Source organism: Caretta caretta, chromosome 10 (assembly GCF_965140235.1).
Source record: "Caretta caretta isolate rCarCar2 chromosome 10, rCarCar1.hap1, whole genome shotgun sequence".
Taxonomy (NCBI): Eukaryota; Metazoa; Chordata; order Testudines; family Cheloniidae; genus Caretta; species Caretta caretta.
Window position 1 is genome coordinate 69,230,850 of NC_134215.1, and position 26,146 is coordinate 69,256,995.

Here is a 26,146-nt window from a genome sequence, read left to right on the forward strand (position 1 = left end):
GTTCTCTGAGCAAAAGTTAGCAACCAAATTCACTTAATCACTGTTAAATCATGAGTGCAAAAGTTTCTGGTTTTGATATTTTGTTTTCCTGCAACTCAAATCAATGATTCATAAAACGAAATATTTCAAACCATGAGCTTGATTTTGATATAACTCCACTGACCTTCACAAAGTTCTATTCCTGATTTACACTAATGAGAGATCAGAGTTAGCCTCATTCTGAAAGAATGGGGCCTACTCAGTTTTGGTGTATTCTCCCACCCACCTACCACCTTTTAAATAAAAACATTATATCAGCCTAATATTTAATTCCAGCTTCTGGATATCTGGATAGTATCATTTTTCTCTGTAGAACTGATATGTGCAAGATTGGATACACATCTGGTGTATGCAACCAGTTCAGGTGCTCACGATGAGAGTACACTCAATTTTATAGGTGTAGTTTTGAACACAAATATGGGAGAGACGGTCTTTTAGACAGGCTGTAAATTTAGCCCTAAAACAATTAAGTAGGATCTCAGACTGCCCTTGATTCACTTTGATATCACCTGGTAGTTTATGCTAATCTGATGCTGCAACAAACGGAGCTGCAAGTGTTGACGGGGAGCAGAATTCTTCCTTTAGTTTTTCTTGGAAAAGATGTTACTGAACATGAACAATAGCTACTTTGCATCTCAACTTTGCTATATACCAAACTGAGTGCTGATGAGTGAGTTACTTGGATTGAAAAGCATCATTCAAAACCTCCTTTTAAGTTAAAAGCAAGTGGAGTTTATATTAAAGTCTTGGCAGAACATTGGCACCCAGTGTATTTAAAAGTCTTGAATATTTTATAAAGGGGAACTGCCTCTTTTATGAAACATAATGCACAGCTCAGGATCTGATCTCCTAAAGTTAAAAAAAAAAAACTTTAAGCACACAAATTTTATTTTTCAAAAACAAAATGCCATTATTAGTATTTTTCTGATTTTCTCTCCCCTTCTTCTCTCACAAGTTTGGAGCCAAATTTAGGAATAGGAATAGATGGCCAGGCTCCTCAGTCTACTCGTCCATACTTCCTCCAGCTATCCCCGTGAATCTCATATTGGAAGAATTGTGAGGCACAAACTTCAGTGCTCATTCTGCGATGCCAATGCACTGAACGTATCAGTTTGCATCCCTTTCAGACCAAATGACCAACAAGTGGAATATGGTTAGAGAAATTCCTCTCTATTAAAATGCCTCCAAAGAGGCAGTAACCTTTTATCTCCATATGGATATTTTTAGACAGTAATCCCTCTAGCTTTAAATGACTTCAATGTGGCTTCTAGAGCAGGAGTGGGCAAACTACAGCCTGCGGGCCACTTCCGGCCAGTCAGACGTTTTTATTTGGCCCTCAAGCTCCCGCCAGGGAGTGGGGTCGGGGGCTTGCCCCACTCAGCCCGCCCGGCACCCCCCAGCCCCCGACTCACAATTCCCTTGATGAGCACCATCTTCTGGCACAGAGCCACACTGTGCAGGTGTGCCTTCACTGCGCTCTTTCCGGGATTGGAACCCCACCCCTACATGGCAGCTCCCCCGCAAGCATCAGTGAGCCCAATCCCTTCCTGGTCTCCTACGCCCCCCCCCACCACTAAAAGTCTTGAAACCACCCAGGGGCTGCACCCGTCCCAGCTAGGGTGCCACCTTGGTGTCACTGCCAGCAGGACCCCAAGGAATCCCTGATACCATCCCTGTAGAGCCCCTCCCCACACCACACCCCATGAACCCGCCCTCCCTCCACCTCGGTAACATCCCTTATAGAGCCCCCCCATGCTACACTCCATAGAGTCCCCCTCCCCCACCGGGCATTCATGGGCCGCCATACAATTTCCATACCCAGATGCAGCCCTCAGGCCAAAAAGTTTGTCCACCTCTGTGCTAGAGTCTCAGAGGAGAAGAATCTCATCCCCCTTACAGACAATTTAACTGGCTAATTGAGGATTCCCCCTGCATTATTACAATAGCAAACAATCGCAGTGAGGATCTGGGTCCCATTACGCTATGTGCTATATGAACATACTACAAACGTAGTCCCTGATCCCACATCGGAATCAGATAGTACAGTCCCCTGCGTCCGTACAGTATCATCAACTACAACTCTCCAAGAGCACAGTTCTGACCAACTAGGTTTTAAATTAAGAGTCATTTTTCCTGTTTGGATACTTGTAAGAACAAAAAAGAAAAATTCTTTGATTATTCTCCTGAATTTCTTCCCTTCTCAGAATGTACTCACCCATCTAGCACATGTAAAAACCTTCTTTAGGAGCACTGTTTGTCACTATCACATTTCAGTCCTGGCCTTTCCTAGCTCATCTTGATCCGTACTTTCTTGGTGCTACAATGTGTTATCAATTACCCTACAATAAACACGCAGACAACTGTTCCATCCCCAGACCCCCCCCCCAAAAATCTCCATGGGTATGAAACAACATAGAAATCAACCATTTTCCCTTTAGCCAAAAATAGATACAGCACTCAACTAACTCTAGGAAAATGAAGTGCAAAAGGGGAAGATGACCCTCTTTACCTCTAGGACTTGTTTTTGCCTATTTAATTAGACACTTCTATTATGCCCATTGCTACAATATCTGTAGCAGCTCTAATACCATTACATTAATGAGCCTTTGCATATAGTTATGTGCCTACATGATCAGCAACAAGCCCACTGCCCTCCCATGGTTTGGAAGACTGTAAAATACCACCACTGACCTGACAAAGTGAATCAAGGGCTGAGTAAGTGTGTGTTTCTAGTCACACTTATCTCTTCCATACCTGCCATCTCAACCACTGAGAAGAAGTCACTAGTCATCTAAAACATAGGTGGAAAGTCCCCACTTTTCTCTGCAACTTCATGCCTTTAAACTGCTGCAGGATCTAACTTAGACCAGGTTAAAAACTCAACACTACAGAAATCTCATGTCCTCTCTGTTTTCCCTAGTGACTCCTCACAAGATATTTGCTAGTCACATTTAGTGCTAACAGTACAGATTCCATGATGCACATGAGGGAGGCACAGGTACGCAAGGATGAGGCTGCGCTTGCCCTCACAGTAATGGAGAGAAGATGCAGCTGGGCAGATTGGATCCTGGTTTCAGAATCCCCTTCTGCTGGAAGGCACTTTCTGGCCAGGGACCAGGCTGATGTCCCAGATGTGAAGCCCAGCATAGTTTGGTTTGGGCCTTGGTTTTCTCCTCAGACTGTCACTGGCTTTCTGAGGAGTCTCGTTGTGTGTCGTGAACAGTAGGACAACTTCTTTGTATCACATTCACCGTCCTTCAGTGAAATCACTGCACATTTCTCCTCTTCGCATGGGATCAGGATGGAAGCCGCCTTTCACTACCTCTGAGCAGACAGCATCAATAGTTTAGGTCCATGGGATTGTGCATCCATGTCCCAGTCTCACCCTCATTTATTTCATCTTTGGGTGCAGAAATGCGAGAAAGCGCTTACTCTCTCACTGTCTGTACATCGTACTTGCCAATGGTAGACCCAGAAATGCTCACAATGTGCAACAGCCTCTCTGTGTCCAGGGATCACTAACAGTAGGGGCTAACTGGGAAAGTCAGAGCAATGTAATAATAATACTGAGCATTCATATCCTGGTGCCATGTACATACCAGAGGCTTACGCCATGTGATCTGATACAGGACAGTAAAAGTTGCTTCTGTGGAATTCTGTTGTGTCTGTTCCCAAACCTCAACAGGTGAAAAGGGTATTTTACAGGGATGAGGAAATGTACACTTAGAAGGGGGGAGAATATTAAAAATCGTAACTTTTCTAAACTGAACTTTCACCTGAAAAATCCCCTTGTTTCCCTGTGTGGCCCCTCTGCTCAACAGCTGGTGACCATGGAAGGATGTGGGATTTTCCTGCTGCCTGTGGTGAACCGTACTTTTAGCAGAAAAAATCAAACAAGCAGCTGACTGGCTTGCAGTTTGCTTCTCTTTCAAGCCTTGCATTGTTCTGTATAAAACAGTAATCTTGGAAAACAGAGTGTGGCTTAGGGACTGCCCAAATGGTTTGATAAATACTAGCTTGAGGCAAACACTTCTCTCCGTGGTTCTTTTAAAAAAAAAATTAATTAATTCATTTACCTACACTATTTCATTACACTGATGTAGAAGTTACAACCTGCTGCTGAATTCAGCATGGCTCATGCTAGAGAAAGGGTGGTGTCTTACTGCGTAGATTAGGTGTGGTGCACTTTGGAATATATATGGCCACACTACTCAAAGAGGTTTCAGAGTAGCAGCCGTGTTAGTCTGTATTCGCAAAAAGAAAAGGAGGACTTGTGGCACCTTAGAGACTAACCAATTTATTTGAGCATAAGCTTTCATGAGCTACAGCTCACTTCATCGGATGAGCGAGATCAAGGGGCAATAAAATGGCTGCTGGAGCACCATAGCATGCCGTCTTACAAATGGATTGAAACTGATCTGACAGTCTGAAAGGAGTATACCTAATTTTAGTTTATGGTAGACTGCAGAATCAAACTACTTAACTTTAAAACTGAATTTCAAGAGTTTGTTTGTTGCTGTCTGTACTAACACTACAGTATGTAAATCTCACTAGTGGTGTCTTCTTTTAAAAAGAAAGACTCAAACTGCAGCATAAGAACATTTGACAAGGATTGTCACTTACTTTAGACTATTAGCAGTAGCATTAATTCTTTGTATTATCAGAGCTCCAAGGAACCCCAATCATGGACCAGGACCACACTGCGCTAATAGTCCCTGCCCCAAAGAGTTTATAATTTAAGTATACGACAAGAGACAGCAGATGGCTACAGACAGATGGGAATACAGGAAAACAATTAGACTAATCTTATACAAACTCTAGTTAAGATCCCAGAGACACCCTGAAAGATTGTTTTTTTTCTGAGATGCACATAAATGGTGTGTGCGCGTGTGACAGTACATGTCTAATGTGTACATGCAATTCCCAGCACTGCCCGTAAAAATCAGGCTGCTGAATGCATTTATGGCTGAAGAGATGTTTAACTGGCCATATGAAGGGTGAAGTACTGGCTCTCTATAACGCTACACAGAAACCGGCTTCACAACGTCTCGACACACTTGTTCCCATGCACTCCTCTTGTCTGCACCAGCTTGTAACTGGCACTAGACTCGGCGCCTTCAGCACCTTCCCATGCCCAGCATGGCCCCTACACCACGGGGTGAGGCAGGAGGGGCTGGCGTAGGGACAACTATTCAGATTTTATACCAGCATAAAATTTCCTTGGACTTGGGGAATCCTCAGCTGTCCATTGAGGGCAGATTTAAATCCCTTTACGCTGATCTAGTCGCTCAAAGGGACTTTTTCAGGGAGAGGATTTGACCCCAAATGTTTTCAGTTTTTGAAGGTTTTTTTCTCCATGCAAAGGAAGGTTCAGCTAAAAAGCTGCACAAGTTTAAAACTGAATGAATATATTTAGAGTTGGATTTTCAAAAGTGCTCGACATTGATCTAACCTTGCTCCAGTCTGAACAGAGCTAAGCGCTCTGAAGATCCACTCCTAAGCGCTAAGTGAGTCTCTGGGATAATTGCTTCTTAAAAGGGAATGCTCTGTATTAAGTGCTATATGTAATGGGAGCGTGTATGCTATATTTTTATTAAACAAAGCACAAAGTTTTAGAGCTATGTGGATCTCAGCAGTTTGCCCAGGTTCTTCTCAACATTCTCTTGGTTTTGATCCATATGGATTTTCACAGTTGAGTTTTGCTTTGAGTTTCTGATTTGAATAAAGCAAATCTTTGCCAAAACCACATGACTCCAAAACCCCATGGAACCATGAATTTGGCACTCTTTTGAGATGGAAGCTGTAAATTGTGCCCAGGTTCACTTGAAACGGTCACAGGCTTTTCAGTTATGAAACACAGAAAAACTTCCAGCAAACAAGGTCAGAAGTTTGAGTTCCTAAGGAAGTGAAAACCATGTGAGTTTTGCCTTGTTTGGAGTTTTTGCACAGCTCTAGTATTTTTCTTTAGCCTGAGTATTCCTCAGATATACACATACTGCATGGCTAGACAAAAGGAACAAGCCTACACATTCTTTAAGTAATTCTGGTTTTCTACTTTACAAGTTTCAGTGAAAATGGGATTTAGCTCCATCTTGCTAGTTCTAATACAGCCTATGCCCTATTAACGAAGGTCACATCTCCGATTGGTGGTACTCAGCCTTGATGGCTTTACATGCCACAATTACAAGATAAAGATATGCATCTTTTAATTGAAAAGTAGAAAACCACAAAGTATGTTATAAATCACACACTAGCTAAGAGCAGCAAATGTCTTGTTAAAAAGCCACATGTGACTCTGAGCTGCCAAGCATTAAATCTTTTGCATATGTTTTTTCTTAACAGACCAAATGAAACTTTTAGAAAACACAGAAGTGTGGAAAATTATTTCAGGTTTCAAAATAGACACAGGCATAAAGAAAACACATATTTGTGAAGAAGATAAAAAGATCAGAGAGTAAGGAAGGAAAACAATGCAGAATCCACACCTGGGTAAGCCAGAGATGTGAAGGTACAGCTAAGTTAAGGAGGGGAGGGGGGCAGTGTCTACAAGCCAAACCTGAAGTCAAGTAAGTGGGGAGCAGATTCTAACACCACACATAAATGAATAAGCTCATCACCATCATTGCACAGCCAGCAAAACAATGGCAGCCTAATCTCATTGAATTGAATTGCCGTTATTCATAGATAAAAAAGGCTAAACTGACCTAGGCTTTAATCAGGATTTTGAACTTCAGCTGAGCTCAGAAGGGAACCATAATAAAAGGAAGCACACATCAGACATATCTGACCTGTCATAGAGTTTTCAGATGTACACAGTTGCTCTCTCAGCTTTTCCACATCGTCTGGATGAACCTGCTCATAGAGCGTGCTGCCAAACCACTCTGACTGTGGCTGGTTCAGCACTGGAGTAACGGAATCCGATACGTAGATGACTCTCCCGGTCTCAGCTGCAACTACAAACAGGAACCCATCTGCAGCCTCAAGGATAAGATGTTTCAGTTCCTTGCAAAGACAGGATTTAATTAGAAGGCCACCAAGAAGAGAGAATTAAAGAATACATCTATCACCCTCAACTCAACACTTTTTTGTGATTTGAATGGCTGGTCAAATAATAAGTGAACCACATTTTCAATGTGGTACTGATATAACAATGCATCCTATTTTGCAATGAAACAAAAATTGTTAATCTTAGTAACTACAACAACATCTTTTATCTGATGAGCTCAATGCAGTTTAGAAAAATTAACTAAGCCCCGTAACTCCCCTCTGAAGTGGGTATCATAAAGAAAGGCACAGACAAGGGAAATGACATGCTAAAGATAACACAGCAATTCCATCCTTATTGAAATGTTCTATAGGATTTAACAGAGATTAAAATCAACAGGATTCTTTTGAAGTGTAATATGATCTTTTAGCTATTATTCAAATCTGTAAAATCTCATAAGGAATGATATTCTTTTAATAGTTTTTTTTAAACTTTCCAATAGAAATCTATAGCAAAGACATAATAAAAAAAAAATTATTGAAAGATTATTAATCTCTATTAAATTCTGTAGAACTTTTCCACATAGGAAAGGAGGGTCACTACTGACGTTTTCCATTCCCTGAATCATTTGAATGCTAAGGGCCAGTTTCCAAACAGCCTCTTTTTATGCACAGATCTCAGTGTTCCTGTTAAAGAGCACCTACCTTTTTTGTGTGCATAATGCTCACTGTTGCATGCACAACCTGGGCCATTAGTCACCCAACAGCTTGACCGGTGTGCGCAATTTGTTCTTTGCACGTATCAAAAAAAAAAATGTGTAGCAATTTTGGTGGAAGCAATCAGTTGTGCAAAAATGGTTGATGAGGAGTGAAAAACATGGCCCTATCTTTTATTTCTGTTTACTCAGACTCCCTTCTTAACACCCACCCAAATCTGTTGCAACTGAAACATGTATAGCAACAAACGAGAATTCTCAAGCCAGTCTTTTTCACTGTCCACTTTATTGTTTTGATTAAATATTTTAGTCTCTTAAATAAGGATCTCTGGGTGCTGCTGCTTCAAACTTTTGCGACTATTACCGTGGAGACAGGTGCCTAAACAATGCACGTCTGTGCTAGATCCTGCTGCCCACCCACTGTACATCTCACATTTAATATCACACATTGACCTACAATGGAGCCTTAGATAGCAAGATACAGTTTAGGGACATTCCAAGCTCCATTGTGGGTTGGAGTGCACAAAATTGAACAGAAGGTGGATGGTACTGGGTGATAAGGAAGAGATCTTAGTCTGGTAAACTGATACCATTGCCTTAAAGAGCTGTAACTGCTATCAGAAATACTGCTAATAAATTACATGCTTCTGCTGACATGTATCTTATTTTTCACCACAGTGTCAGTGTATCCATTTCTGAAACACAACTAAAAACAGGATGATTTTGTTAAAATGACCCACCTGCCTCTATATTAGCTGCAACTTCTGAAGGATTTATGACCCCATTTTAAATCCAATATTAACACAGTTGGAAATAGAAAAAAATGTGTGAGCCATTCTGTAAGTCTCAAAATAAAAAATAAAAAATGATACAATGAAAAGTGACTAGTGTGCCCTAGAGAAGAGTAACTAGGTGGGTGAGGTGATATATTTTATTGGACCAACTTCTGTTGGTGAGAGAGACAAGCTTTCAAGCTTACACAGAGGTAAGACGACGAGTCAAGTGACAACATTTGCTGTCCCCCAGAAGCAAATTTAGAGAGATAAAAGTGTGACATTTCACTCCATATTCTTTATGAAAATATGCTTATGATAAGAATAAGACACAACTGAGATGTACCTTATGCAAGATGGGTCTTGTAAGGTATCATTGGAAAGGTTATAATTTACAGAATGTGATTATCCAATGTGTATGCCTGTATCATTTCTGTCTCTGAAGTTAGGAATATTGACTATGTATCTGTATTTCAGTTATGCTACTTTGGGTCATGCCCACTGCTAACGCTTCAGGTACAACAATGGAAAAGCCAGACAGGGCGGATGGCCCATCAGCGAGGACAATGGACTGTGAAAAGGCTTGGCTTTCCTGCAGGGCTCCATATTGCCACTGACTCATGGATGCTGTGATACTACAGGTTTCAGAGTAGCAGCCGTGTTAGTCTGTATTCGCAAAAAGAAAAGGAGGACTTGTGGCATCTTAGAGACTAACACATTTATTTGAGCATAAGCTTTCATGAGCTAATGCATCCGATGAAGTGAGCTGTAGCTCACAAAAGCTTATGCTCAAATAAATGTGTTAGTCTCTAAGGTGCCACAAGTCCTCCTTTTCTTTTTGTGATACTACAGAGTTAGGTGGTCTTGTCACCTGATACTAAACATTACCTGGGAGTTCTTGTAAATTTCCACTGGAAGGGAGGGGGTGAGGGGGTCAAGTTTGGGAAACAAAGGATTCCCACCTTATGAAAATCCTATTTAAGGGTGGGGAGGAAAGCAAACGGGACTCCTCTCCATGGCCTGTCTGCCCAAGAAGAAAGACTGCTAAAGCCAATTGAAGGGAAGGCCAGGGTGGAGTCCAGACTGAGACAGGGGTCCAGTCTGAAAAGAAATATAACTGGAACTCTGAACCACAAACTTTGTAACCTGCCTAAAAGAACATTTAGGGTGAGAATTTACATTTTGTAACCTGTTTAAGTATATTGAGCTTAGCTTGCGTATTTTGCTTTACTTGGTCAGTAATCTGCTTTATTCTGTTACCTCTTATATTCACTTAAAATTCACCTTTTGTAGTTAATAAACTTATTGCTTCTTTATGATATAACCCAGTTTATGTAATTTCTTACGGGGGGGGGGGGAGAATATCTCCCTCCACATTGAGGGAGGGAGAGAATTGCATAAAACCTTTGGGTTTGTCCCCCTTAAAGGGAGTGGCACCAGAGTGTTGGGGCAAGCCCTTAAGGCTGAATCTTTCCAGAGCAGATCTCTGTCTCTCTGTCCAGCTGGGTGTGGCCCTGCCTGTGTGCTTGCCTGGAAGAGGCTTGTGAACGTAACCCAGTAAGACCAGGTAAAGGGGACTCAGGCTGGCAGAACAGGCTGTCTCAGTGGCACCCCAGCACATCAGGTGACACCCCAAAGGGGCCAAACCCATCACAAAAAGTACACAGAGATATGAGCATTGCAAGCTCAGCAGCTGCTGGTATTTGTCTAACAGAAATATGCATTGCTTCAAGCCATTCTTTACATATGTAAGAACTTTACTGTTAAGAGCAAAAGTGTGTCAGTTACAGCCCTCTGGGTTCAAAAGTACCAGCAGGCATGAGGACTTTCCAGTGGATAAGACTGAACCTGGGCTCCCTTGAAATACCAGTTACATCTTCTTCCCTATAGCCAAAAGAAAACTAAAGAGGAGTTTCATAAGTTCAGATCCAAGCTCTCCAGTTCTGAGTTTTTACAGTTGGGGGCTACCATATAGTTCAGATCCAAATCTGAATTTTCTCTAAATCTGTCTGTGTTCACACCTGGGATTGTGTGCGTCTCATTAATGAAGCAAGGAAAACAATGTGAAGAACCTACTGACCTCTCTATCCCACCTCTCAAAATAATAGGATTATTTAGTCCGGAAGAAATAACATTTATGAAGCAACTACCTGTTCCGTTAGGAAAGAAGGCTTATATGCCCCGTCAGTAGATTTATTTCCAGTGCCCCTCATAGACTTCATGTGCGAAACAGCCATACGCAGAATTGTCAGCTTGTCAGGTTTACGGGCCAATGCACTGCAGGTGGGCACCATGTCCGACAGCTCAGTGATATACTGTGTCATCTTATTTCTCCTGCGTCTTTCAATTTCACTGTGATTCTCCCTAAACATTTAAAGAAAGATCAAGCCAACAGAAAAAGCAAAGACAAGATCAGTATAGGAATTTTCATTTGGTATTATAAATAAATAATAAATAATAATAATACTTTGCACTTGTGTAGCATCTTTCATCTAAGGTGATCAAAGCGCTTTACAGATGTAAGCATTATTATCCCCCATTTTACAGGTGGGAAAACTGAGGCACGTGATAGTTAAATATGACTTGCCCAAGGTCACACAGTGAGTCAGTGGCAGAGCAGAGAAAAGAATCCTGATTTCTGAACTGCCAGTTCCTGGCTCTAATCCCCTAGAAATTCTACCTCAGTTGGTTTAGAGCACCAGACAGAAAAAGGAACGTGAGGTGCTGAGGGCTGTCAACTCCGGGGGAAGTCCCACCTTTCAAGAGATGTTCTGTACCTCATAGCATAAGGGCCTTAGTGAGGTGTTCCTTGTATTAATATAGATCCTGATCCAGCTCCTGATTAAATCAATGGGAGCCCCTCAATGGACTTCAGGTTCACAGTAAGCAACAGCTCTGACTAAAATTTTGTAATGGCGATATAGACCACAATCTTGTAATCCTATGCAGCAGATCTCAACCTCTATGCTGCCGCCCGCTCCTAAGACCTCAGTAAGGTTATGTATGGATGCAGGGATCAGACTGCAAGATTGGGACCATATTTTGTATAACAAGTAAATACAATATCTAAACCAAATATTAAAGGTAAAGTAGGTCCTGACTTGCCAGACACTGAACAGGTAATTATATAAAAGAGAAAATAACTATGACAATAGTCAACCCTAATACAGTGCTTATTATCTTCAATGAGACTTACACAGATACCTAGAGCATCTTCACAATAACCCTGTTTCACAGAGGTTAAATAACTTGACTATAGCTACAAAGGAAGTCTGAGGAAGCCAAAGAAAGCTAGAGCTGCGATTAGAACTCCGGAGTTCCTGAATACTAATACTGTGCTCAAAAAACATTCAAAAGAAAACATTATCAGAAGCTTTGGTTTTACTTTGTCTTCCATGCGTGACAACATTTATAATTATAAAAGGCCACATCTTAAAGTTTTTACTCAGTCAAAACTATCATTAAAGTTCTTCGGAATTTTACCGGATAAATAATTGAGTTAAAAATTGTGTAAAGACTTCAGGATTTAGGGTGTGATTTTCAAAGATGTCTAACAGAGTTAGATGTATAATTTCCATTCTTTGAAAACCCCAGCCTTAGCCTACAGACATTAATTTTCATGGCAAAACACTGTACTCAGTCCACCTATCAAATTAGGAAAAACAAGTATCCAGTAAATTAAATTTTTTCCCTCCACTTCACACTTCCCCATACCCTACAACAAAGAGGATCACTGACTCATTTAAATTTTATTTCCAAAGTTCTCAGCACATAACAATAAATATATTACTGATTTGGCCAGTTGCATTTCAGGGTTTTTCAATTACCAGCTGTCAATGCTGTATATAAATTAGGATCTGTGGGCCAGATCCTAAGCTAGTGCAAATCAAATAGCTTTATCTAAGTCAATGGAGTTGAACCAATTTACATCAGCTGAGGAACTAACCTACCGAACCCAGAAAACTACACTGCATCATAGAGGTGCATTTCTTTATTTTCTGACATGGCACCAGCATACTGTACCTGTAAAGCAGTAGCTACCTACAAGCATGCCCAGGACAGGCGTTTGCTACTTCAGATGTCAAAGCAGCTTCTTCCACTGATTTCAATGAGCTGTGTATGGAGTTTTCTTGAGGGATAACTGATTGATCCAACAAGATGTGAAATTGCAGATTACCACATGGAGAATCCAGTAATGTTGACAGGTACAACATGCAGTATTGGAAGAGATTAATTTATTCTGATTTAGCATAACTCAGTGCTGAATAATAAAGGAGTGACTCGTGGAAGTGGACTAAGCAAAGATCAGAGTACTTTTCACCCACTTTTCACAACTAAGCTTTTTTTTAAATTTAGGGTCGGGATCCCAGTTGCAATATGCGTCTCTTTGAAATACTCTAGCAAATGAGCAAGATCATAGAACACCTAGAAGAGTAGGAGTGCATTGGCTTGTGTTGCTTTAGAAGATGCATCATATGTGCAGGGTATCATATGTAGGTATTACATGTTGGAGTCACTGTAACAGAATCAACACATTTTAGAATTCTGTCTCCACATTCACAATTCCCACTGATATCAATAAGGACCTTATAAGTCAGGCTACGTTTCAGTCACGGGTATTTTTAGGAAAAGTCATGGACAGGTCACAGGCAGTAAACAAAAATTGACGGCCCGGGACCTGTCCATGACTTGTACTATATACCCCTAAACAAAACTTGGGCCGGGGAGCTGCAGGTGCTCTGGCAGGTTGGCCCAGGACCCCCGCTGGTGCTGTGGGGGAGGCGGGCGGCAGCGCACGGCCTGGGACGCCTGCTGGTTTGGGGGGCGGAGGGGGAGTGGACTGCAGCGCGCAGCCCAGGACCCCTGTTGGTGCTGGGGGGAGGGTTGGTGGGGCTCGCAGACTCCCTACCGGCTCCACATGTCCCTGAAGCTCCTAGAGGGGGCTCTGCACGCTGCTCCCACCACAAGTGCCAGCTCCACAGCTCCCATTGGCCGGGAACCACAGCCAATGGGAGCTTCAGGGGCAGCACCTGCGGGCGCTGGCAGTGCGCAGAGCCCTCTGGTCCCTCTGCTTAGGTGCTGCAGGGACATGCTGGTGGGAGCTGGAGACCCCTCCCTCCCCCCACCCCGGTAAGCGCCGCCCCATACCTCCACCTCCTGCCCCAACCACCTCCCACACACCCAAACTGCTGCTGCTGGCCTGAGCCACAGGCCACTGCAGAAGTCACGAAATCCATGAGTTCCATGACAGGCACGCAGCCTTACTTAGGAGTAAAGCATCAATGAGTATACAATTCAAACAAGTGTATTGCAATGTCAGCCCTTAATGGTTCAACAAATTACAACCTCTCTCTTTTGTTAAGGTTACTGTATACTTTATTTATCACATTCTTCCTAATGAAGGACCTGTTTCAGATTCTCAACTCTCTGTGAGTGACATGGCGTAGCCATGTTGATCCCAGGATAATAGAGAGAGATTAGATATGAGAGCTCTGTGTAAACTCAAAAGCTTGTCTCTCTGACCAACAGAAGTTGGTCCAATAAAAGATATTACCTCACCCACCTGGTGTCTCTAATATCCTGGGACCGACATTGCTACAACCACACTGCATAGTTAAAAACAATCCCATACAGAGTAACCAACGGACAACAGGACCGTTGCTGCATGAAAACAGTGACAAAATCCAACATTCCATGTTATTTATTATTTTAAAACTTTAAAATTATTACATTAATCCATAGGTCAGTAAAGGGCCTGCCAAAGAAATAAATCTGACACTGACCTGGAACTCACTAAAGTTGAGCTTAGTAGATAACAAGAGGGACCACAGATCCTGGCAACTTCATGAACAAGTTTAGAAGATGGGAGTCCTGGATTTAGAATTCCTAACTGGTTTTTAAAGAATGTTTTTGAGGGTATTAAAATCTGGCCATAAGGGGCTGATCCAAAGTCCCCAAGGTCAATAGTAGGTGGGAAGTCTCCTATTGACTTTAATGGGCTTTGGATCAGGCTCTAGATAAGTGAACCTTACCGATTTGTGATCAGTCGGAATGTTATCATATAAAATAAAAGAGGCAAAACGTATGTGATTTTCCTTGTTCCTACCTGGCCATCCTCCCTGAATCAGCAGTACTTTGATATTCTTCCCACCTGGAAACAAAATAACCAGCTCTCTAAGCTAAGGCACACAGACTGAGAATTTTTGGATACGACTATCCCCCTTCTTTTCTCTCAGCAGAGGATCTCTACAGAACACGCCTACCTTGCAAATTTTTCCTTATCACCAGAGATTTGATCATCATCATACCTGTAAACAAAATACGGTAAGTAAATTCAAAAGGCTTATGCAAAACTAGAAAGTCAATACAAAGCAGAAGGTGAAGACAACACTTGCAATTGCAAACTACTACAAATTACACCAAGAGAAGCATGATAGTATGGGAATGATGGAACGGAAAGGAAAAGGGGACTCTGGTGAAACTTTCTGAATGACCAGGAACCAGTTGTTAAAAACTCTCTTTGTGTATTAATATGAAAAAGGTCAAAATACGACCCACTGGTTTCACTTAAAATATTAGAGCCTTTTTGTATATTGCTTGAGGAAGTTGTACAAAGTGCCATTAGTCTGTTACTAATAGTAACCCATGAAATATTCCTGGCTGCACAGCTGTAGTAGGGACATCTTCAGCAGGCTGCATCCACTAGCTATGGCACTCAGTAGAGGGCAGTGATGACATATAAATTGTGGAAAGACAGAGACATCCAAACACAGTTCATTATTTTATGGACACCTTTGTAAAAAGGTTTAATACAGACACTGTACACTCCACCAAATATTCTTTATGAGATTCTGGGCCAGATCATCAGCTGGCGTAAGTCAGTATATCTCCACTCAAGCCAATGGCGATCTGCCTCTCTGTATTAGAAATAACATACTGTGTTTGGTGCAAGTGTCTGTCTTTCACAAGGCATAGGTATCACCAATGACGTCTTCTGGATTGAATGTCAGACCTACTTCCTTGTGCATAGATCTCAGAAGGCTAAATATTATTACACCTGAGCCGATACTAACCTCCCTAGAGCGTGTATAATTTGTTGCATTCTAGTTGTTGCAGCCTACAGAGGACAGAAGCCTAAAACCTACTATACAAGCAGGAGTATTCATGGGTTACCACCGTGATTAATCAATCATACATAAATAGGAATCTTTTCTGTTTATTGCCTGAGCAATTTAAAAGTGCAAACCTTCTTTTCAGTTAATCCTATTCAAAGATTATTATATAAAAAGAGAATACTTCACTAATAAAATGTTGTTAATATGCTACAATGCTCTGTACACTTGCAAAGTTAACTTTCCACATAGACCCAAATATGTACATGCCAAAAAAAAAAAAAAAGTTGTAAGAAAGAAAAATAACAGTTTAAAGTGGGTTGCATAAGATATCCTCCCAACTCCCACAGCCCTTTTAATTTTCTAGGCAAATGAAGGCGTTAACACATGTGTCAGTGCATATCTATGTGCTTTCTATTCTGTTCCAGATGTAGCAAAGTTGCCTTCCACATCTGGTGCCCTTCTCATGCCCTCCAATAAAGTGGAATTCTGCTTTTGCATCAGAAGCAATAGCAAAAAAGTGTAGTGTCTTTCTCCACAGAGGTGGTGGTTAATGATCATGTGTGTAGCTATGACCCCTTGCTAAGGTCACTAGAAACTTCCCCTGCCTCCCAAAATCTGGTTATACTCATGAGTTATACACACAGGGCCAGCTCTTCAGTTGGTGTAAATGCACCAGTGTTATGTACAGTGCCTATTTTTTAAAAAAAAAAAAAAAAAGATCTGGACAGATAAACTGAGGGTTGTATAGAGAAATAAAGCAAAACTGTATAGACGCCTACTAGGTGTGAGAGTTCTTAAAACAAGTATAGAGTTATGCTCAAGTGTCAAATACAGGCAATAAAACTTCTTATTTTCTCTTATATGAAAGGACTGAAATATGGTCAATCAGGTAGCAGGAATTTATAATAAATCACATCATGTTATGTATTATAAATTAAATTAGACTAAATATTTTGAGTGACATCCCAATGCAGCTGAAGTCAATGGGAGTTTCACTTCTGTCTTAAATGGAGCTAGGACTTCATCCTTTTTGTAGTGTTCTCCAAATAGCAGTCAGGGGCATGCAACATTACTTATAAATGTTACCTTTTTTCTCTCTCTCTTTTCTAAATATATATTCATCATTTGGAATCAGTATTTCCTAATGCGGACACGAAATAAAACAATATCTAAAAGAAGATCCTACTGTTGGAAATAAATCAAAATACCTGGTCCCAATTAATGTTTATTTTTTGAAAAGTTGAGACAAATAAACGAAAAACTATGGGTTGTGAAGAACTCAATAATAGCGCTAAATGCTTTTCTGAAAATAAAGAGCATTAGTTCTCAAGAAAAGCCATTTGATTTTCTATATTATAATTGCTGCTTTACCACGATAAGTACAAAGGCTCCACAGCTTATTTACTAGTGTCTTTAATCCTTTAAAGCTTTCATGGGAAGTACAGTATAAATAACAATCTTTTCTTTCTTTTTTTTTGAAAACTTAAAGGGTCACCATTAACTTGATTTTTTTTTTTAAAGTGAGTTAAAAGTACTTGTAGGTAATAAATTTTCTCATGAGCCCTCCAGTGAGTTTTTTTCAGTCTTACAGTCACATTTCCTTTTTCAGGGAGTCATATTTAAATCCTCAAAATAGAGCTCAAGTAGGACTGAACTGGTGCGTTTTGCCTTAAGCCTTTCATCCTGTAGTCGCCATTCACGCCAATAATCTCAGGATCAGGCCCTTATTTTGTACTGACTACAGGATAAAATGCTACTTCCTCTATTTTACTTTGCCTTCTGGGATGTGGTCATGCCCTGAAAACATAAAGGAAAAGGATCGGCTCAATGGAGAGTGCCTGTGTCTCTAAATAGCATATGCTATTAGATGGAGACAAAGTAATATGTTGCACTTTCCCTCAAAAGAGTACAGAGTTAAGGTGCTAGAGCACTAAGAACAATTAATCACCAAATTCTGTCTTCAGATACCTGAGCACCTGAATTTAACATTAGATAAGAATTTGGCTCCAACAAAAATAAAAACAGGACCCCCACAGGGTCAAATTTTCAAAGGCTCTGGCAATGGGTGGTGTCATGCAAAGTGCATATGTAACACTATGCCTACAAAACCCTACATTTTCGCATGTGAACAGACATCTGCATGCACAAATCAGCTCAATATAATAATATTTTACTTCTGTAGCTGCTGCCAGAGGCACTTAAAGTCTGTGAAGTTCTTTAACACTCACATTTTTAAAATACCACTCAAAAAGGTGGATTGGGATATCCTTTCTGAGAACAGCACTAGCTAAACAGAGCTACTGTTGACCTTACTAGGTAAGTCATGACATGGTTTTAGAACTTGGTTCTAACACAATATCACTGTCAATATTAGGCAGGAAAACCATTCTAGAACCCTATTAATGACAACTGTGATTAAACATGGCTGTTATCATGGTTCCAACTGCAATGTGAGTAATAGTGGTGGGCTTCTGAGTACACACGGTGTGTCCCATATTTTTCTAATGGGAAACTGCAAACAATGTAACCAAAAGTGAAATGAAAGGTGAAGGATGGCAATGTCACTTAACTTTTGTTTTAACTTTATTGAAATATTATGTTACTCCTCAAGACACACACAATATTTAAAGGAAGATCTGGCAGAATATTTGAATCGTCAATTAAAAAATCTGAACTATCATAAGCAATATAAAACTCATTCAACCAATAGGAAACTTATTTTCAGTGGCAGAAAGACAAATTCAGCAACCAAGAATAATGAGAGCTTATCTCTCAAAGTTGGAATATTGCAAGTAAAAGTCACAAATGTCCTTATCTGAAATTGTTTCTGTGATATATGTAACGTTTCATATGATGATGCAAAATGCATTCTGAGTGTCGTGAGCCGACAAATACAGTAAGCAGATTCATCTGAAAAAATTTGCTCATCAAAGAGTTCCTGCAGGGCTTGACACTCTGTGGGCTGAGATCTAGTGGATATCAACCTAGTTACTGGCTATTTTGTGCCAGGATGTGGTATGCCTAATTTGCTGACACAGAAGATGTTGCCAAAGCAGTTCAACCCAACCCGTTAGCATTGGGAGACACCAAACACATTTCAGCCTATGTGACTGTGGTTTTGTCAATATTAGTAGTTTGCTAGTTGTCTTCCTGCATCGAAAAAGCCAATCATTTAGCCAGGTACTTATAAAAGCTCACCTTGAAAATTTGCTAGGACCCTCTCCATCTTCATCATCAAAGTCCATTCTGAAAAAGCAAAATTTTTGAATAAGTAATCGTTATTTAAGAAGCCAAGAGTTAAATTAAACATTCTGTCAACAAAAATCTGCACTGCTGCTATTTTCTTCTTAATTTTAAGTGAATGTAGTTCCTTTGAAGTGTGCTGGATTAGCAGCCCTCAGGCCTGATCCAAAGCCCACTGAAATCAATAGGAGTCTTTCCATGTATCTCAGTGACCTTCTTTGGGTCAGGCCGATATATAATGAAGTTCTCTGTTATCCACATAATACAGATGGGGGCAACAGTCATACAGACGGGGGCAACAGTCATACAGACTTCCCCGCACTATCCCGCCCACATGCTTTTGCCCAGGTCTGGAGAATTCACATGTAACAGTGAGAGGGAGCAACAGGTCAATCTCTACATCTAATTGTTTCTTGGCCTCTGCTAAAATTGGCTGCCAATTAGTCCCAAATGATTGTAACTGTGGTGATTTTTGGACTTGTCCGTTAGAAACCAAGATCACCAACTCATTTCACACAGGACGTCAGTCAGCCCTTAGATGCTGATGACTTTCAATCACTACAGACCTAGATTTAAATGAATTAGTGACTTTTAGCCACTACAAAGCCATGTAATAACACTATTACTTAAAACAGACAGCATTTTTACATCTCTATATTTCTATACTTTATAAAGGTTGGCAAGAATTGCTATACCAGCTTTACTGATGGGGAACCTTTGGCATAACGAGACACTAAGTGTCTGATTCTGATTGCACAATGATTTTACTGATGTAACCTTATTTACTCTAATAATCAGACCCGATTTACAAAAATGTAAGTGAGATTTGATTCAGGCCCTAAGTGTCTTATCCACGGTAGGTATTCCATTATCATTCCTTTCAATTAACAAATCAGAGTTTTATTTTTTTTTAATTCTTTTTATTAGGCAACACAAACACTTCTAAGTTTTCTAAAATTTCCGACTGCAATAAGACTTAAGGAAATTCTGGATTACATACGCCCTCAAGTTTTTTATGATCATAAATGCAATAAGCTATAGCTATGGCAAAAGAAAACTGCAAAGACAATTTAGGTCTTCATATTAAAAAATGTTTCACTGAATTAAAAAAAAGATTTTTTAAATTAAAATATATATTAAAGAATAGTACTACACTGAGTTCTGGGCACAGAATAACTTCTTTGAAACTAAAAACCAAAATATAAATGATCAACTACACAATGTAAGCGCCAGACTCCATCAGTGTATATTACTTTACTTCTTAATTTTTATATAAATGACCAGATGCCCTCTAAAAGATTTCTTTGGATGGTAGTAATCTATGTACAAATGGAACAAAAACAGAAAATCATCACAAGAACTGAAAATCTCATTAGAAAAGACACATTAATACTTCCAGACAGTAAGAGAGATTGTTCATTTCTAAAGGAAGTGGTCAGGAAAACCACTTTCCTAAAAGGTCTCATAGAAAAAAAAATGTGGTTTTGTATTTAGTTTGATTGAAGTCTGATTTCATCATCGATGTTTCCACGGCAAATCATGTTGCGCTCTTCTGCTCATTACTAAGTTCTGTTTCAGAATCACTTTCTATATGATCAACAAGGAGTCCAGTGGCTACCCACAAAAGCTTATGCTCAAATAAATCTGTTAGTCTTTAAGGTGCCACCGGACTCCTTGCTGTTTTTGTGGATACAGACTAACACGGCTACCCCCTGATACTTTCTATATGTTGAATGGCCTTTCAGTTGTATTTTTGTGGAGCAACAGTGACCTCCAGTGGCCAGCGAGGCTAGTTGTACAGAGATATATACGGCTAATTCATGGCCAATCTACTCTTCCATAACAATGCTGTTTTCAGTAGGGGGCTCTCCAAATATTCTGAATTTGCTCAGACCAGCTGCATGGGAGATATTTCTAACAATGTACATGTTATCTTGTTGAAATTCTCCTGTGATCCTTGCCCCTGCAATTGATTGGGATAGCTCAGTGGTTTGAGCATTGGCCTGCTAATCCCAGGGTTGTGAGTTCAATCCTTGAGGGGGCCATTTAGGGATCTGGCAAAAATAAGGGATGGTACTTGGTCCTGCTGTGAAGGCAGGGGACGGGACTTGATGACCTTTCAAGGTCCCTTCCAGCTCTATGAGATAGATTTGGACACTTTCACCTACTTGGTGCCACTGAAGTCAAAAGTGCTCTTTACAGGCACAGGGGTCAATCTATGAAGATTCAATTGCAGGACCCTTGTCTATAAAGCAAATCCTTCCCTAACCTCACTGGCTTCTGAAGCGCAATGGAGAGAGTCAAGAGTTTACTGCAGGTGCTACACATCCCCTGCCCTGAAGGAAACCAGCTGGGGAGACCTGGATCGGGGCTGGAGGATGTGTAGCGCCTCCATCCTTCCCTGTGTGGAGAGGTATTAAAGGGGCTCTTTCCTTGATGGGGTTTGTCCAGATCCCAGCCAAAACACATGGGGTGGTGGGGGAGGGGAGTATTGAGAGCTGGATTTTCCCATGAGCATAACATCCCAGCTTTATTATGTTTGGTCCAGTTTATTATTATTGGAATATGCAACACTTGATAACAGTGTATTTAGGGCCTGGTCTTGCAGCCCTTACTCATGGGACTCATCCCAATGGAATAAGTGAAACTAGTCATGCAAGTATTTATCCAGCTAGATAGAGCTGAGTTTCTTAAACTGAAAACTCTTTGGAGTTAAGACTGCCAGTCAGTCATATGTACAGACAGCACCTACCACATTGTGTGGGCGACTGGAATGCAAATAGAAAATAAATCTAGACATTTATACCATGCGTATCTAAGTGCCTAGAACTGTTAAACAGGCTTTAACATACTGGACTTTAATATATACTTATCACTTTGTTAGGCTACACTGTAATTGCATTTTTATTACAAATGTAAAACAATGCTTTTTTTAAAAATAAGGACTTAAACTAACTTCATAGAACATTTGTAAAAATGCTGCACAAAATTAATGTCAGCTCTGGTCTTTGTTTTTAAGACAAAAAAAAGGAAGAAGTGGAAAGCAGAGATATGTTAATTATATGACATGGAAAAACTCAGATCATCTTGAAAAACAAACCCAGTGGGTTTAAAAGTAAGAGATGCTAACTGGTTGCCTTCCACTAATATATATGGTTTAAAATGAGGCAGAACCCAGAAGGATGAGGAATCAGTTTTAACCTTTAGCATTACACAGCACAGCATGTAAAAAAATATTCCAACAAACTCACCTTACCCCAACAGATAAGATCCTCTATTCAGAAAGAGTAAATTGCATGTCAGCAATACCACAGAAGTAACTTCCCAGAAGACAAATGACATCATTTCAGAAACAATACCTTTTGTCTTCACTTAAAATTCCCATTTTAAAAAGGAACTAAAAATATGCTATCCTGGGCTCTCATACTGAAGAGAGAAGAATAAATCTTGTTTTCTTCTTTCACACAGTATTCAGGTGTTGTGAAAAGGCCAGATAGTAATAATTATATTTATAAAGTGCCCCATGCAAAAGCTTTCTTGGGTGCCATAAATAATATACGAATTATGAAATATGGTAACATTTTAAGTTAAAAACACGTTCAAGCAAGAAACAAAAAAGGAGATGGGGGCAGGTTGAGTGGGAAAGATGGGAGAAAATGGATTTTAGGTAATGTTTAAAAATTGGGGAGATGGTTTGAGGTAGCTATTCATGAGGGTGCAGGCAGAAAACGAGTTCCACACCCTAGGGCCCATCATAGCAAAGGCAAAAACACTTGCTGACCTAAGGCCAAAAATCAATGGAGCCCTAAAAGAAATAGATACCCAGCCAAAAAAAACCCAGAAGAGGCCTGAAATATAGCCAGTGCCTACACTGATAAGGGCTTTAAAAATCAGCATAAGCAACAAAAATAAATTTAAATAAGTCTACATACTCTTACTGCCCTCATCAATGGAATATCTTACGCATTTGTACCTTTTTTTCTTCCCCACAAAACGTTTGGCACAATCCACAGAGAGGAAAAACGTATTTCCTAGCTGCTGATGGAATGGAATCCTTACCTTGCAGAAACACCTTCTGGACAGACAATGAGCTTAACCTGGCACATATTTAAGCCTGTACAACAATTATTTTGCCAGAGTGCATCAGCAATTATAAGCAAAAAACAATTTTCAAAAAGATACCAAAGTTGGGAAAGAAAGCCATATTGCTGGCTGCATTCCTTTGTGTTTGATCAGAAGCATTCATTTCTAAAGTGCCCAAGGAGTTAAGTGTACAAAGATGCATCACCAGGGGAGTAAGGAAAGGACTAAATGCTTGTTACAGCTTTGTTCAAAGAGAAAGTACAATGCATTAGACACAGCAGGCAGACATACCAGGCATTCTTTCCCTGGAGGTCTGAATACATAGACTGAATAAAATGCTTTCTCTCCACCACCTTAAGGAGGGCTTTCTAATCTAGAACTAAGATTCACTGATACAAAAGTGCCCTCTGTACAGCAGCAAACCTACACTATCTAATTCAGAGAATTTTTAAATTAAATACATTTTTAAATAACTCACTTTTACCACCACCCCCCATCTCATTCTCCTGCATATAAAAGATACTTAGAATCATAGAATATCAGGGTTGGAAGGGACCCCAGAAGGTCATCTAGTCCAACCCCCTGCTCGAAGCAGGACCAATTCCCAGTTAAATCATCCCAGCCAGGGCTTTGTCAAGCCTGACCTTAAAAACCTCTAAGGAAGGAGATTCTACCACCTCCCTAGGTAACGCATTCCAGGGTTTCACCACCCTCTTAATGAAAAAGTTTTTCCTAATATCCAATCTAAACCTCCCCCACTGCAACTTGAGACCATTACTCCTCGTTCTGTCATCTGCTACCATTGAGAACAGTCTAGAGCCATCCTCTTTGGAACCCCCTTTCAGGTAGTTGAAAGCAGCTATCAAATCCCCCCTCATTCTTCTCTTCTGCAGGCTAAACAATCCCAGCTCCCTCAGCCTCTCCTCATAAGTCATGTGTTCCAGACCCCTAATCATTTTTGTTGCCCTTCGCTGGACTCTCTCCAATTTGTCCACATCCTTCTTGTAGTGTGGGGCCCAAAACTGGACACAGTACTCCAGATGAGGCCTCACCAATGTCGAATAGAGGGGAACGATCACGTCCCTCGATCTGCTCGCTATGCCCCTACTTATACATCCCAAAATGCCATTGGCCTTCTTGGCAACAAGGGCACACTGCTGACTCATATCCAGCTTCTCGTCCACTGTCACCCCTAGGTCCTTTTCCGCAGAACTGCTGCCTAGCTGCTCAGTCCCTAGTCTGTAGCTGTGCATTGGGTTCTTCCGTCCTAAGTGCAGGACCCTGCACTTATCCTTATTGAACCTCATCAGATTTCTTTTGGCCCAATCCTCCAATTTGTCTAGGTCCTTCTGTATCCTATCCCTCCCCTCCAGCGTATCTACCACTCCTCCCAGTTTAGTATCATCCGCAAATTTGCTGAGAGTGCAATCCACACCATCCTCCAGATCATTTATGAAGATATTGAACAAAACCGGCCCCAGGACCGACCCTTGGGGCACTCCACTTGATACCGGCTGCCAACTAGACATGGAGCCATTGATAACTACCCGTTGAGCCCGACAATCTAGCCAGCTTTCTACCCACCTTATAGTGCATTCATCCAGCCCATACTTCCTTAACTTGCTGACAAGAATACTGTGGGAGACCGTGTCAAAAGCTTTGCTAAAGTCAAGAAACAATACATCCACTGCTTTCCCTTCATCCACAGAACCAGTAATCTCATCATAAAAGGCGATTAGATTAGTCAGGCATGACCTTCCCTTGGTGAATCCATGCTGGCTGTTCCTGATCACTTTCCTCTCATGCAAGTGCTTCAGGATTGATTCTTTGAGGACCTGCTCCATGATTTTTCCAGGGACTGAGGTGAGGCTGACTGGCCTGTAGTTCCCAGGATCCTCCTTCTTCCCTTTTTTAAAGATTGGCACTATATTAGCCTTTTTCCAGTCATCCGGGACTTCCCCGGTTCGCCACGAGTTTTCAAAGATAATGGCCAATGGCTCTGCAATCACAGCCGCCAATTCCTTCAGCACTCTCGGATGCTACTCGTCCGGCCCCATGGACTTGTGCATGTCCAGCTTTTCTAAATAGTCCCTAACCACCTCTATCTCCACAGAGGGCTGGCCATCTCTTCCCCATTTTGTGATGCCCAGCGCAGCAGTCTGGGAGCTGACCTTGTTAGTGAAAACAGAGGCAAAAAAAGCCTCTTACAATATACTTTAAATGTACTTTACAATATACTTTAAATAGTTCTAAATATACTTACAATGGTATATTTAAAACTCAGGACCACAACATTTTGATTTAACTTTCAAGTCAATATTTTGTATAACCAGCAAACTTCACATTTAGCAACATCAATGCTTGGCAGTCACTACTTAGTAATTAGTATTAGCAGCTGACCTGGCTGTTGCTCAGCAGTGAGATCATTTGTCTGGTCACGTAAGAGTCCAAGACTTAAAGTTAGACTCTTTGTAAAGTAGCCATTAAAAAGATGTTAAAGCTTTCTCTTTTTTTCATGGATTCCAAGGTCAGAAGGGACCACTGTGATTATCTAGTCTGACCTCCTGTAGATGCAAGCCATATGGAACTTCCCCAAAATAAGTCCTAAGAGCAGATCCTTTAGAAAAATATGCAATCTTGATTTTAAATTTGTTTTTAGCATAAGCTTAAAAAGGCTTTTGTGTTCAACAGTTTTAACACAAAATGTAGCTTTTTCAAAAGAGATAGTTCATGATTTAATAAGATCAACTGTATACAGTTAGTTCAGCATGTGGAAGCCCACTTCAGAGGTAAAGCAGACCAAAGGAACATATCACACCAGCGCTCCACACGCCTCATCTGGCTGCCAATTTAATTCCAGGTCTAAGACACAGTCCAGATCCTCCTGTTTTTATTCACATATGTAGTGGGACCAGCCGTCCTAGCTACTGTCTCTTGTATTCCCCTAGAAGACCATTAAAATTGACAGAACACTTTGGCTGGCAATCACAAGAGGAGAACTCACAGGAATTGGGTCAGGGTTCTCTCAGTGAATCCTCCTCAGTTGAACGATCTTTACTCTTGATGAGCCCTGTTATGGCCATATTTAGGGGCAAATGTAAGACAGACCCATCTGCGTGCGTATATGCCTTCCCCTAACAGAATAGTGAAATCTCCAGAAAAGCGATCTCCTGACCACCATCTGGATTTCATC

The 26,146-nt window shown here is 40.8% G+C and overlaps 1 protein-coding gene across 7 annotated transcripts in view; it reads right to left on the reverse strand.

Annotated features, from left to right (window-relative positions):
* Positions 1-26,146, reverse strand: part of ARNT2 (aryl hydrocarbon receptor nuclear translocator 2) — a 134,742-nt gene that overhangs the window by 74,527 nt on the left and 34,069 nt on the right. For 4 of the 7 annotated variants that reach the window (XM_048866563.2, XM_075133155.1, XM_048866559.2 and 1 more), the window contains exons 3-7: positions 18,826-18,873; positions 14,776-14,820; positions 14,619-14,663; positions 10,663-10,876; positions 6,828-7,041 (exon numbers count right to left, since the gene is read on the reverse strand). In XM_048866563.2, coding sequence (XP_048722520.2) covers positions 6,828-7,041; positions 10,663-10,876; positions 14,619-14,663; positions 14,776-14,820; positions 18,826-18,873 — 566 coding nt within the window. The remainder of the gene's footprint in view (positions 1-6,827; positions 7,042-10,662; positions 10,877-14,618; positions 14,664-14,775; positions 14,821-18,825; positions 18,874-26,146) is intronic. The other 3 variants (XM_075133157.1, XM_075133158.1, XM_075133156.1) reach the window with 2 other exon arrangements.